General features: G+C 45.0%; 1 protein-coding gene across 1 annotated transcript in view; it reads left to right on the top strand.

Moving 5' to 3' along the window:
• The window catches only part of LOC147451318 (uncharacterized protein C57A10.07), a 31,815-nt gene extending 24,764 nt beyond the window's left edge, over positions 1-7,051 (top strand). The window contains exons 2-3 of the mRNA XM_086520287.1: positions 5,110-5,234; positions 6,265-7,051. Of these exons, the coding sequence (XP_086376413.1) occupies positions 5,110-5,234; positions 6,265-6,600 (461 nt within the window). The 3' untranslated portion in view covers positions 6,601-7,051. The remainder of the gene's footprint in view (positions 1-5,109; positions 5,235-6,264) is intronic.
• The last annotated feature ends 7,364 nt before the right edge of the window (positions 7,052-14,415 follow it).

Below are 14,415 nucleotides of genomic sequence, written 5' to 3'. Positions count from 1 at the left end.
GATCATTTGCATGGCACACACTAGGATTTCTGAGTGACCTTAGGGTTTGGAACTAACTTCACTATGTTTTGCAGATTCCGGTCGAGGGGCCTAAACCCTAGAGAAAAGGGATTGTCCGCATTGAACTTTCTAGGCTAAACGAGCGTGCCACCTCGAAACACTTGACATTTGTACATTTCTAAAGAAAATTAGGCATATTTTAATGTGATAAAACATGCGACAGTGCCACGTATAGGGCCTCGTCTGCCCAGCAAGGTATGTACACGAGTGCAACCGTGGCATCCGATTTCGCATATATCACATTATGTACATTGTAGCATTTGGTCCCCTGTATCAAAAGCATTAAGAGTGAGGTAGATATCTTAATTTCACATTATGCACGTGCCATGGCACGATAACGGTTTTCAAAGACGACGACGTATGAGATCAAGATGCAGAAGGATTGTTGTGTTCGAAGGTGCATAAGGATTAAAGATCGTGAAGGAAAGAGGGTAACCTCGGTTATTTTCTTCTGAAGGAGGTTTTGGTTGATAACAAAGACGACAAGGGCAAACTCTCGTATCGGTGAGGCGAAGAAGACTGCCAAAGCCAGGGGAAAGATCAATGTGTAGAAAGAGGAAGATTACGTCTTGTCTCACGCTCTTTTTTGTGTGCAACTCAGCTTCTCCCACTTCCGCTCCCAATGAAAGAGCACACAGTACCGGTTTGGGCCGATTCTTGTATTCAGATTCTAAATTTATTAAGCAGTATAATATTTGGGGTTTCAAGTTGTTTATAGTTGCCATTCATCTTTTTGTTTCTGCTCTTCTCCTCTCTCGCACCTCTCACAACCAGCAATCAGGTGCTAACATGACTTACCTCTCAAACTCCTAGCCCCCGACATCTTCGGTAAAAAGCTTATGTGAAACGAGCCGGGGTGAGAGGTGCATATGGAGAATCCCGAACAATTGATGAATTTTATTGAAGAGTTAACTTTCAAAGGGTTTGATGGTAAGTTTGCAGTTCCAGATTTTTCAAAGATGCTTGAATTGGTACCGGGATATCTGCTTGAAGTGGAAGGTGTGAAGACAAAAGAGCATATAGATGATGCGGTGGAGATAACACTTGATGCCGTTTGTGATCAGTGTCGTGTTTTCCAAGGACATGATCCAAAAGGTTTTCTTGCATGCTATGAAGCGGAGATTAGGAGTCGAGGCATTCGAGAAGATCACATGATTGCAGCTTTTGAAAAGTTTATAAGTTGTTAGTTTAGAGAAGAAGTTTGAGAGCTACGATGTGACCGTTTTGTAGATGGGTTTATTCATAAAAGCTCAAAAATTATGGACTTAGAAATGAAGCAGATTACTGAGAAGAACCATACTACTAGTAAAGGTTATAGTTGGAGGTACTTAGCTATGATGAATTTTGGGAACAAATTTATGCAAGAAGTAAAGGCTAAAGCTAAATAAGTGGTTTTAGTGAAGATTTAGATGAAGATAAAGATTGTGTTGCAATTGTTTCATAGGCTAGTGTCCTCTGTATGGATTGTTCTCAGGGGGTTCAAGAGAGCCTTTACACGGTAATAATGGATCTTTTAGTACCATGGAAGTATGTGAGGCCGAAAAGAACGACAGGTTTATTGAAGAGAATTGCATAGATTAAGCTATTTGTACAGTAACCAATGAAGTGTTGAGAATCATAGAGATAACAGAGGGTGTGCATGAGGATATAAATGAATCTATGCTTGTTGCTGACGGCATGTTTACAGGTGTTGATGTCACACAACAAGACGAACATGTGATTCTTGATACTTTTTTTGAGAATTGGGAGAAGAGGAACATGCGATTATTGATGCTTCTTTATCAGATTTGGGAGAAGAGGATGCCATTATTGATTGTTTCTTAGTAAGATTTGATGCGTATGAATAAAACAATGTGGATGATTTTCTAATGTGAAGAATGTGGATGGATTTTCTTGCACCCCCTCTGAATACATATTCAGAGGGGGTGCAAGAAAAGCCTCCACAAGATATGTGGATTTTTGGGTCCCAGAGAAGCTTATGAAGCAAAACAGGATGAAGAATCATACGAAGATTGCATGGATGAAGTTATTTATGTGTCGGACATATCTGAATGGCTTAGATGTAGGACAACCAAGGAATTTTTCCTTATATGCTTTCTCATGAGTTGCAAGAGGAAGCAATTTATAGCTCTTTGACAGATGATGAAGATTTGGTCTTTATGACGATGTTGTGGATGAAGATTTACAGGTTAAAGCTATTTTTTGTGAACAAGCTGGAATCCCAAGCGAAGATTTCTTTGATATAGGCATTCTTGGTTCGAGGTTTCATGATGGCTATGAAGTTCGTTGGGGTGATAATGCTAAATCACTCTGGGTATTGGAAGGGATGCATAGTTTTCTTCACTTTTTAAACAATGTGCCGGCTATGGTTGGGTTTGGGTATTTTCCCTATTGGTGTTTATATCAGTAATGCTATGGATGCCAGTAAAAGGGAGTCAATACTCTTCTATGCTTGTTTGTAACGAGCTAAAGTTACCAAGTTTGTATGATGCATTGTGTTTACGAGGAAGCTCTAGTCTATTGTAGGGCTCATCAATGCTATGTCTTCTCAATGGTTTTTGATTGAGGAGATTCTAAGGATCTACAGAGACAAGTTTAATATGGATGGGTTCTTTTGGGTGCGTGGTGTGGTTGCTTGTTGTTTGATTAAAAAATAGCAGGTTTTCACGAGGGTTTTTTGGTGTTGGTTGAGACAAGTACTGAATGGTCATGTGGATTTTATGAAGCTCCATTGTTTGGGTAAGTTGTTCTTATTCCATCTAATCCTGGAGGCGTATACTCTCATTGTAAGGTGCAACGGAAGTGAATGTTGAACTTTGCTCAAGATGAGTGCTCCGAACTGTGCTCAAGGTTCCTTTTACTTACGGAAGGGAGAGCCTTCCGTTCCTTTAGCGAGAGAGTCCAATGGACACAAACAAAGTGATGAACTCTGTGAATGAAGGTGCTGAGACTGAGAAAGAGAGAGAAGAATGCGACAACAGAATGTTGTCAAACCCTCCTCCGAAGGCCCCACTCTCTATGGCGAGAGCGGTCTACTTATGATTGCACAAATCTCTACAATGCTTGGACTTGCCGACGATGAGGACGACGATGAGACGGGCTGAAATCTGAAAACGCTAAGGGCTGAAATCTGCAAATCTTCTATCTGCTGAATTTTGACTCTATGTCGATGACGACGGCGATGACGACGATGCAATGACGACGCGCTGAAAAGGCAGATGCTGAAATCTGTGTTTTTTGGGCTGAGATTGTAAACCTTGATGAATCTCACCGTGCGGCGAGGATCTGCTGCGGGAAGGTGAGATCTGCGAGGTTTGGGGGATGCTTGACTGCTGAAAACTGAAAACGCTGGTCTACTTGTTGATCTTGTCGCGATGGAACTGCAAGACGCTAAGGGTTGAACTGCAATTCAAAAACGCCAAGGCTGAATTATCTTCTTGTTGTGGAATCTGCTAACGCTAGGGGATCGGCTGACTACTGTGGTCGCCGGGGCTCATCTGCTGTGCTAAACGCCAGGACTGGTCTTGAATCCAAAAACGCTAGGTTTTGCTGTCTCTTGCAAAAACGCTAGGCCTCTGTTGGGGTCTTGCTGAGAAGTTGCCTGTTGAGCAAGGTGCTCCTATTGCCTCTTCTACCAGACGGTCCGCTCTCAATGAGTGAAAAGAGAAACAAGGGGAGGCTGGACAAGCCCTTCTTTCTTGGGTTTCCTGTCACTCTTCAAAAACACGATATGCCCAAGAGGTCTTGGGTTACGTGTGGCCGCAACAAGCAAAAAAAATTCTGTGGTTCTTTCCTTGAGTGATACAGAACACTGCCAAACAATGTAAGATGCAGTGGAAGTGAATGTTGAACTCCAGCTAGGACTCACATCACCGGAGATGCATACACAGGCGGATTAGGATCATCATTGATCAACGGCCAGTCAGGCTTCTCAGCATGGAGGACATTGACACCTTAGGACCGAAACCAATGCTTGATCTCTTGAGATAAGCTCTATTGTACACCTTTTCATCTCTCTCTCTCTCTCTCTCTCTCTCTCTCACACACACACACACACAGCAATCTCCCCCCCGTTGTGATTTCTATTTGAAGGTATAGGGCTTATCAAGGAGAGCAGGCTGGCTGCTGCCCCCTTCTCTTTGGTTCTGGTGATCTCCTTGGGCTGGCCGACTATCCCTAGACGGACATAGAGGCTGTCCACTGTTCGGGCAGGTTTGGAGCAGATAATGGATCAAGGTACTCGAGTTATTTCAATTTGCGGCCATCTTCACTGGTGAAGATGGCTCAGGTTTGGAGCAGATAATGGATTGAGGCAGTCGAGTCATTGCGTTCATCTTCCCTGCTTGCAGCCCTGTTCCAATTCACCTTTTCCACTCCCACTTTGACAGTCCCACCAAGCTTCATGTTTCAAGGGTGAAACATTTGATGTGAGATGTTTTGCAGACTCACAGAGCTTAAGTGCAAAAATGGGAGCTCAAGGTCTTCAATGGAGCTTGTGGACTCAAAGCCTCTGCCAATATGGGAGACAGGGAGCACACGAGAGAGAAACAATTAAAACTGCTTGCTGAGAAAAGGAAAAAGCTGTTGGCTGCCAGTTTTGACTGGACGGTGTTTTGGGCAGTTGGTATGCATCCTTATCGTTCCGTTGTGAAACAGCCATTTGATTCCCCTTTTCCACAGCTACTTTGACAGTCCCACCGGCTCTGTCATTACTCTGAAGTGTTTGAAACATTCTGGTGTTAAAATGTTTCGCAGACTCATGAGGTCTTCAATGGAGCTTCAGGACTCAAAGCCTCAAAAGCCTCTATCTCTAGGGGTAATAGGGAACCATAAGGCACAAGAGTAAACAATTAAAACTGCTTGTTGATAAAAAGAAAAAGCTGTTGACTGCCAGTTCTGACTGGACGGGGTTTGGCTAGCTCACTCCCCTCCCCCCCCCCCCCCAAAAAAAAAAAAAAAACCGTCTCTCCCCCGCTCGTCATTCAGTTTTGCTATTCTCGACTCAAAAATACATGTTCAACATCATGAAGGTTTATTCATCTTTGACAGGCAGTAAACAAGAGGTCAGATGGAAGGCTTTGACTGAGGAACATGCAAGGGATAGTTTTGAAAATTTGCTCTTCAGCGTCTGCAGATTCAAAGAGCTCACTGGAAAATATCCTTGGAACATTACGGTTTGTCTCTCCTCTCATGTTTTTTTCCTTTGCCTGTACTGTGTTTAAAAAAAAAAAAAGCATGTTCAGTTTTCTTTTTGCCGTTTTAACCAGGCAATTTTGTTTTGTATGTGTGTGTGTGTGTGTGTGTGTCTCTGTGTGATGTATTTTGGTTTGAGTTAATGCTGCCTAACAAAGATGTGGAGTATCAATGAGGCTAAAATACTGCTTTCAGTAATTGAAATCCGACTTTAGGGACAGTATAATATGACACCTCATGTCAGACAGGGATATTCACATTGATGAATTGTGTTGGCTATGTATTAGAGGATAGAACAAGGGGAATGTCAGATTGGAGGATGATTTTCAATTGTTAAGAGTGGCTTAACTTAACATTGAATGAGGTTTGAACGGCAAGTTTACATTCCTGAGTTGTGTTAGCATTATATCAGAGAATAGGACAAGGGGGAATGTTATGTGGGAGTGTCTTTTTTCAACCATAAAAAATGGCAGATGTCTGAACAGGAAAGTGTGTCAGAGAGATTTTGGAAATTTGAACCAAATGAATAGACCTTCGTATTCATCAATTTGGCCATATTATTTGTTTCATTTCATAGGTTATTTTACAAACTAACGGTTGCACTTTGTCTCATATCTGTGTTGTATTTTTGCCTGCCCATCCCATTTCTCATGTAGAAGGGCTGGGCTACATTGCCGTGGTGCTTGTGCAGGACACTAGCTCTTTTTTGCCCTTTCATGAGGATGTGGGTCGCCGCTGCTTGGCAGCTCCCTCAATTTGTGGTAGCTGGTCCTAGGAACCCTGATTTGTAGTGGCGGTGTTTGCATGTTTGGGCGAGGCAAGACAGTTGGCTACTGGCTCTTTTTCCCCATGTATGGTAATAGATACAGATGTTTTACATCCTCGCCAGGAGGCACAACATAAGTGTTAACTAGATTATCTAGCTGCCCATTTTTCTGTCCTTTGGCTGTGGGAATAGTTTTCTTCTCCCCACTCACTTACTGGCTTGATCATCCTCTTTGCCATTGTCAGGTTGTGAGCTACGACTTCAAAGAGAACAGATTTGCAAATCTGCATCGGCTTGCATTGAAGTTTCCGGCCTCTCGATTTTTCTACAAAGGGACTCCGGCTTCACCAACTGCTGCAGCAGCTGCAGCAAAAGGAGAAGCAAGTGTGCAGGTACAATTCCAAGAAGATCCGTACGGTTGTGTTGGGTCTCTACACACAAAACGAGCTGCACGCGACCCTTTTGTTCGCACAATTCCTTACCCAGCTGGGTGTCCTGAGCTCAGCGAGCTTTTTTCATACTGTGGAACGAGTATCTTTCCAGGGAGTCTTCCATGGGAGCCTTCAAGTACCATTTTGTAAAGGTACACATTTGATTAAATACAGGAGCTTACAGGGAGTCATACAAAGGATCATGTAAGAGCATTCCAGTTCTTTTTGGGTGAAGATTATTACCATTGGCCCAACTGTTGAACTGGTAAAATTGTAATGAGAAGCCAATGAAAATTCAAAAGCCTATACTCGCTTGAAAAGTCGGTGTGAAGTATTGAAAGATGCCAAACTTTTTGGCCACAAATATTTTGGCTCGCTTTTGAACCTTTCTAAAAGGATAGGTCCTCTCTTGTCTTCTGGCATATGTGAAGGTCGATGCCAAATTACAATGCACCCGAGGTATCTGTTGTTTCACCAAGCAACTTTTGGTGTCTAATACTAGAGGACATTCAAATGTGGGAGGGAACGTTTGTTTTTGGATTTCGAAAGGTTGTACACCTCGGACACCTGAAATTCAAGATGAAGGCAAAATTTGGCATTATACTAGGTGTTTTGAATCTATTTTCGTGTACCGCAAGTTAAAAAGACAACATAAACTATGTATTGACATCATGGATGGTTAATTGTTTGCATGTATTGGAGTAAAATACAAAATCAATATATTTGAATGGAAGAAAAGAGAGATTATGGAAACCTCGATATGAACCCAATTGATCAAGTTGCTATCGTACTTAAAAGCACAGATGGGTTCTAGTGAAGAATAGAAGATGAGCAATGCGCACATTCATGGGCTGTCTCAACGGGATCTTTAAATGAAAATGAAGTGAGTCCTTTGTCATTGCTCATCACCTAAGCTTCTCTAGTAACACCCCTTTAGTAGAGATCTCCTCTCAAGTATGGCAGAGCCTATCATATAATGCTTTTCGTGCCATGCTAAAACCCCTCTTAGCACTCCATGTATAGACATCCTGTTGATGCTCGGTGCGCTTTGTTAGAGCCAGATCACATTAGAGAGAGAAGGCCTCAATGATTGCAAAGGCTTTCTTATTCATGACGTTATGCCCCTCTATTTGGGGCTAGCTGTTGATGTTTAGTGTTTCATGAACAGCAGGCACAGAGAGAGAGAGAGAGAGAGAGAGAGACTTTGAAGAATAGATCTCTCTATTAAAAATTTATTTACAGCTCTTGTAGCTCAAAGACCTACAAGTTAACGCACAAGACTCTTTTGTGACAGGGCCGGTGAGAGCTAGCGTGGAGCAAGGACAGATAGAGAGAGAGAGAGTGCTTCAGAACGCTTCAAGAGATCTTAAGAAAAACAAACTCAAGGACTAGCGGTATTGCTAATGCTTGAGGTTTATTTTTTTCAAAAAAAGAGGCGAGCTAAAGTAGAGTGCTAGGCGATCAATCGAGCAATTGCAATGGTTCTTTAATCTTTATCGAATGAACAGAGAGAAGTCAGTTGAGAGCTCTTACTTGTGAAGTGGGCCCTTGAGTTGAAGGTGCCTATGTGAAGTTGTCAAGAAAGAGAGTGAGAGTGAGAGAGCGCGGAGAGAGAAGTGGGTCCAGTGCTCATTCATATTTGAGAAGGGGCCCTTCAGGTGAAAGCACCCGGGTGAAGTTGTCCATGAGAGAGCGGAAAGAGTAGAGGGGTACAGAGAGAAGAAGAAGAAGAAGAAGAAGAAGAAGAGTATTTTAACGTCTAGGAAACTACCCCAAGAGACCTTAAAAATCTATCAGACGAGGAGAGTTGAACTCAAGACCTGTTATCCAACCAATCTACTACACTTGAGAGAGAGAGAGAGAGAGAGAGAGAGAGAGAGAAGGGGGGGGGGGGGGGGAGAGCGCTAGGGGGATGGAGAGAGAGCTTCAAAGATTCTTTTAAAAAATAAAAAACCTCGAATACTAACAATATCGCTAGTGCTTGAGGCTTTAAAAAAAAATGCAAGCTAAAGTCGAGTACCTACGATTGTGGTTGCAGATTATAGCAAGCACTGCTCGTTGATGTTTGTGTGTGTGTGTGTGTGTGTATGAGAGTGTGTGTGTAGAGAGAGAGAGAGAGTCATGCAGTCGCTTGTGGACGAGCTCCATTTTGTGCTTTCGATGCTCGAAGACAATGCAACAAGGACAATGATAAATTGCTTACTCTTTGAGTTCAGCCTCCAGCAACAAACAGAGAGAAGTGCTCCGCCAAGGTGACGTCCGCGAAGAGAGAGAATTACTCCAACTAAAACAGAGAGAAGTGGTCCGCCAGGTTGAAGATGTCCATGAGAGAGAAAGAGAGAGAGCGAAAAGAGTAGACGGTAGGCGAGAAAAGAGAGAGAGAGAGAGAGAGAGAGAGAGAGAGAGAGAGGAGGGGGGGCGGGGGGAAGCGGGGCAAGAGAAGGGGGAGGGTGCGTGTGAGGGAGAGGTGAGCGCTAGGGGGAGGAGGGAGCTGCTGAGCGAGCGCGCGAGAGAGAGAGAGAGAGAGAGAGAGAGAGCGCTACAAGCAAGCTTCTATAAAACGAGTGATAAAATCACAAGGCCTGCCATGGTCAAAGCTGAATATAAATTGAATCTTTACACCACTTTTCAAGTGATAGAATTTATAAATAAAACTAGTGGTAACTAGAGTGCTTAGGAGTAGAGATCTTGTATCGCAGCAGAAAGAACCGCAGAGGTGAGGGGGGGTTGGGGGGGGGGGGGGGGGGTGTATAGTGATATCCAATATGGTAGTGGACAAAGGAAGTTCTATTTTGGAATACCAAGAATAGTCTTTCTTGTCATTAATAGACTTCCATGCCCAAAAACTGCCATTAAATTCTACATGGTGGTTTCACATGGCTTTGTGTGCATTGAATTATGTAGGGAAGAAGAGTTTCCATATGTGACACAAACAAGATGGCAAACTATGCTCAAATATGATACATGCATGCACACATAGCACACATGGATGATGGAGTCACCATTTCTTTCCAAGTTTACCTCACGACGGCTAACTAGAAACATGGGACTTTTGGATAGGTCCAAAGGATCCACATTTGAAATTTCAAAGAGGCAATTTCCTATTGGCCACAATGAGCGAGGACTGGAATATATGAGACAATTTGCTTTATGAGCATGGTACATCGAGCAAATGGAGGACTGTGTGTGAAGCCAACATCTTGAGACAAGAGCAAGAATATAGGGAGTAGATTGTTGAGTTAAAGAGTAAAATGAAAGAAACAACTCTCCCTCTCCATCTCTCTACAAACAAGAGTGGATCAAAGTATTAAGAGAGAAGACACCGTAGCAAGTTGTGTCTTCTCCAAGTTCACATGGGTAAACTGATTACGATTCACAAAGTTCACCACCTTGATGCTGCAAAAAGCCAAGTATAGTAAAACACCCTTTGTACATAGTGAGCAATCTAGTAAGTAGGGCATAGTATAATACATCCACACTATAGGTACACACGCACAATATACATAGAAACTATCGCCATCTTGCATGTTAATACATGTCATTTTTATACAAAAATGTGAGGTGCAAGTGGATTGTTCAAGTCAATTAAAAGTTCAACTAGCCAATGTTATCATCATCAAGTTTGTGATCACCATCTTGCATTCTAGCTTGTATCGGTGCAATAATCTCTCTTGTATCATCACCCTCTCCATTTGCAGCTAGCACATTGTTTAGTTATGCGTTCCTAACAACACATTAGGATGACTAATAATGTTCAAACAGGAAGGACTAGGATAGACACTAATTACATCTCTATAGGGTGATCTCTAAAAACTCAACACATTATTATTAAGAAAGAAAATCAAAGCATAACCAAAAGAATTACAGTAACGTGAAGGCCACATCAATGGTATAGATAATAGCACATGATAACAAAAACATCGAGAAATACTGCTCAATACTCATAGTTGTGTGATAATTGTTTGTGTGAATGGGCCAAAATAATATGGTGATGATATTTGCAAAACAGGAGCAAGGTCAAAGCATGATTAGGATGTCATCAATATTCTTTTACTTTCCTGACCATATGCCTGAAATGACCTTGAATTCACTCCATATTCCCTCATGATGATCCCCTCATTGATGAGTATGAAAGTGTAATTATGACCAAAGATTAAAGGCATTATGACCTGGATGGTGTCCCTCATGATCCCCTCATTGATGAGTATGAAAGTGTAATTGAACGAGCAGCTTGAGCTCTAAGGTTAACAAGTTAAAAGGACATACTTTTGATAATAGAGACACGTAGATGCTAGGGTAGTGGGGGTGCTGATGAGGACAAAAATCTGTCCATCCCAATGCATGGAAAGAGGTGACCTTGCCACTGTTAGAAAAAAACCGGGGTCGAGTGTATTTTAACCGGTTGAAATCCTAAAATCCCGATTAGATTTTGAGCTTGCCTTGAAGAAAACCAGGCAATTTTCATAAGTTTTAGTGTAATTACCAGCAAAAGCATTAAATTTCGACCGAAAAACCGGGAGTATTTCAAGTTTGCCCTTATTTTCTTCGGGTAGGAAAACTGTTTTTTTCTAGCCCTGGACCTTGCAATGATACAGTCTCACAGTTGGCTCACCTTCACCTCTAGATCCTTGAGTCTTGAAGCCCTCCAACCTCTGCCTATATTCACAGCTTTTTGGAGAAGATGAGCACAAAGCCCCGTGCAGCAACGATGAGACAAGTTCGCATGTAACACGCGTCGGAGCTACAAATCATCGTTCTTTGAGTCTACATATGAATGCTCCACGGCCAAGCTCATAGATCGATTTCCCATGCCCTTACACTGATCCATGCAAGCCATAATCGCTGATGGTGGTAGCGAGCCTCACTCTCTGTCCGAGATGATATCAACCCACAGCTTGCTCGTGGCACCATGGACAGTGGGATCACCCCCCACCAATTGTGCATAGATTATACGTCCATGCCAAGCAGACGTAGACGTAGCTACAAATTAGTTGGGAGCATGCAGAAAGTGCAACACTACAACGGATGATATGCATTTTACTAGGCAAGTGCTGGATCGTGTTGTGGGCAATGCCCATCCATTCAATTCCCTGCTGGTCCACTTGGGAACATATCATGCTCTTTTGCTTTGGCAGCTCTATATATGTGTGTTTGGCCGTGACATAGGCAGAGACCATTCTATCCACTACAAGGGCTTCTCTCTCTCTCTCTCTCTCTCTCACACACACACACACACACACACACACACGCGCGCACACGCACGAGTTGCATACTCGCTCTGCAGTACAGTGAACATAGCCTGTGTTCTCTCCCTGATTTGTCCCCTCTCATTATGACTCCTTCTGTGATTCATGAGCTCCCTCTTTCCTTCTCTCGCCCTCTCCTCTCCATTCTATGTGAATAAGTTGATGGTGTTTGTGTGTGCGTTCCAGCATGCAAGCTGATCGAGGGGACACAAGCCACCTAGGGCTTGCCATGACAAAGAGAACGGACAGAGATCGTGAGCTTCATTAGGTAATTGGAAGCTGGAGGGCGTAGCAACTTAGGGCCTCCGATGAGGGTTATGATTGCAAAGAAAGGACATTAATGACATTGTGTGAAGGAAAATAGAGAAGGGAATCCAACGTGTCCTGCTGCGGCTACCCCCAGCCTGACGCCTGCAGTTGAGCAGTCCCGGTGCCAGCTCTGCGTGCCTAGATGTCTGGCTGCCATCGTTCCCGCGCGTGCCTAGTTTCCCTTTGCTTGCTGCACAACCCTTTCGTCACCACCCCCTTGGGCTGCAAGGCTTGGGAGCGGAGCACGGAGCTACAAGCTGCTTGGCTACATGGCCATCAATGCAGTGACTCGGGCACACAGCCCCACGCGATGCAGTAGAGCAGCTGGGGTGGGGGGTTCTTAGAACACTGGCGGCTCTCCGTCCATTGTTGTGCCCTGCCCTGCTTTGGAAAGCTCCTATTACGATCTGGAATGTGCAGGGAGGCGGAGAGAGAGAGAGAGATCTAGAGAGTGCGAGAGCACGCCTGGCTGAAAGAGAGAGTCCTTATGTCAGGCCCATGGAGAGAAGGGCAGAGAATACAGGGAAGTGTGAGCTAGCGGAGAAGGAAAACATCATGAATGTTTAGCATCGTTGCCTAGAGCTGGGATGTGCAAGAGAGAAATAGCAATAGTGTATATGAGATGGGGAACGAAGCTCTGACTGCAGCTGTGGAAAGAGGCGAAGTGTGTACAAAGGGCATGATCGAGATAGCTTAAGTCTCCCTTGAACCTTCCTTTCCTTCCGATTTCCAAAATTCCCTACGAATCATTGCAAGAGACGGCTCACGACTTTGAGGCATGGTCATGTTGGGCTCCGGTTGATTCGGAGTTCCCAGGGTGACGGTGGGACGGTGACCACCCGATCTCGGTTAGCCGTGGCACGGGCCGTGGGGACGCACGATGGACCCGGTTTGGGGACGGCGGACGATGGGACATAGTCCTGACCTATATTTTCTCCTCACCACACCGTTTAGGTACTACGGACGTGTATGGGGGTTTGAGAGCGTCCGGTAACGGGAGTGTCCCCCTCCACTTCATCACGTGGAGGTAATCGGGGGAGTCCGCCACGCACGGGGACTCCATGACCCAGTTTCGGGGCCGTCGACTCGTAGTCTGCGGGTCTCTTCGACGAGCGTCGGCAAGGCGCCTCATGAGGACAGGTGATCCGTTTTGGACGTTCAAGTATTCCACGCGGAGGTCTTGACTTCCTCTACAAGCTCATCTATGCACATTCACGAACGCGCGCCCGACGCGCTCCTCGTTTGCAGACGAAGGCTGCGGCAGATTCATAGTCGATTCATTTCGGCGAGTGTCGGCTCGACGCTACACGCGGACGGTATGTCCGAATTGGACGTTTAGGTACTCCACGCGGAGACCTCGGCCTCCTCTTCGAGATCAGCCATGCACACTCATGAACGCACGCCCGTGGCGCTCCTCGTTCTCAACCGACGGGCTGCTGGCAGGTTCAGCCCACCCCGACCCGAGGCGGTCCGGGGTCCATTTCAGCAATTTTACAAGATAGCCCAAAGTGGCCTGAGAGAGTTCCTGAGGGGCCTCTCAGATACGCGCTCAAGGCCCGAATGGTCTCGTTTGCTCAACTTGAACATAAAGACACTTCCGCACTCAACTAAACTTCAACTCCGCGCGGTGCCACCAAGGCTTCCGCGCGCGTCAAGCTAAACGTGATCTCGGGTCGTTTTCTGGACGAGCCCATCAATGAGCCACCAAAAGGGACTCAAGTCAGTGGATGCGAGCCTCCCAACATGTGAGCTCCAAGTTACGGGCCCTTGGCCTCTTGGTGAAGGTGTTCATCTTGCGTGTCCCGGGAGTCCCCGTAACACTTGGTATCAGAGCTAAACCCGCGATTTCCAACAACGGGACAACAAAAGCAAAGTACGCAAAATCTACTGCCAAGAAGATCACAGATGTGCGAGCCAGCGATGCAAACGCACTGGGTCACCAGGAATGTGATCGGGGTTGCAAAGTAAAGCGACTCCAATGGAATGTGGGAAGCCCGGCGGCAGATGTTCAACCGTGGCTCAAGGAATACACAAAAGACTTGCCCAGCAGGGGTACTTCGAGTTGTCAGGATATGTCGGCTCCAAATGTTCTTCGGCGGGGGCTCTAGGTGAAGAGACCCTCCATGCTAACCAAGCAACAATCAAGAACAAAGCAGCGGCCAGTCATTGGGCAGCCGCGGGGACACAATGCTAAGTGTACCCCCTCAGCTTTCACCTACAATCGGCCTCCAGTTGGATCGGCCCTCAAGATATGCAATTTCTCATCAGTCAGGCTCGTCAGGAGTTGACTAGCACCTTGTGAATAGGTAAGCGGACCCGGAGTCAATCGTGGCTATCGACCATTGAGCTTCAACCTGGTATTGGTAAGGCTTGGCAGAGCGGCCCAAGGTAAGGGACCGACTCATTGAGA

This window comes from Adiantum capillus-veneris, chromosome 9 (assembly GCF_014529385.1).
Source record: "Adiantum capillus-veneris isolate H3 chromosome 9, ASM1452938v2, whole genome shotgun sequence".
NCBI classification, from domain to species: domain Eukaryota; kingdom Viridiplantae; phylum Streptophyta; class Polypodiopsida; order Polypodiales; family Pteridaceae; genus Adiantum; species Adiantum capillus-veneris.
This window is presented reverse-complemented; position numbering and strand designations above follow the sequence as displayed.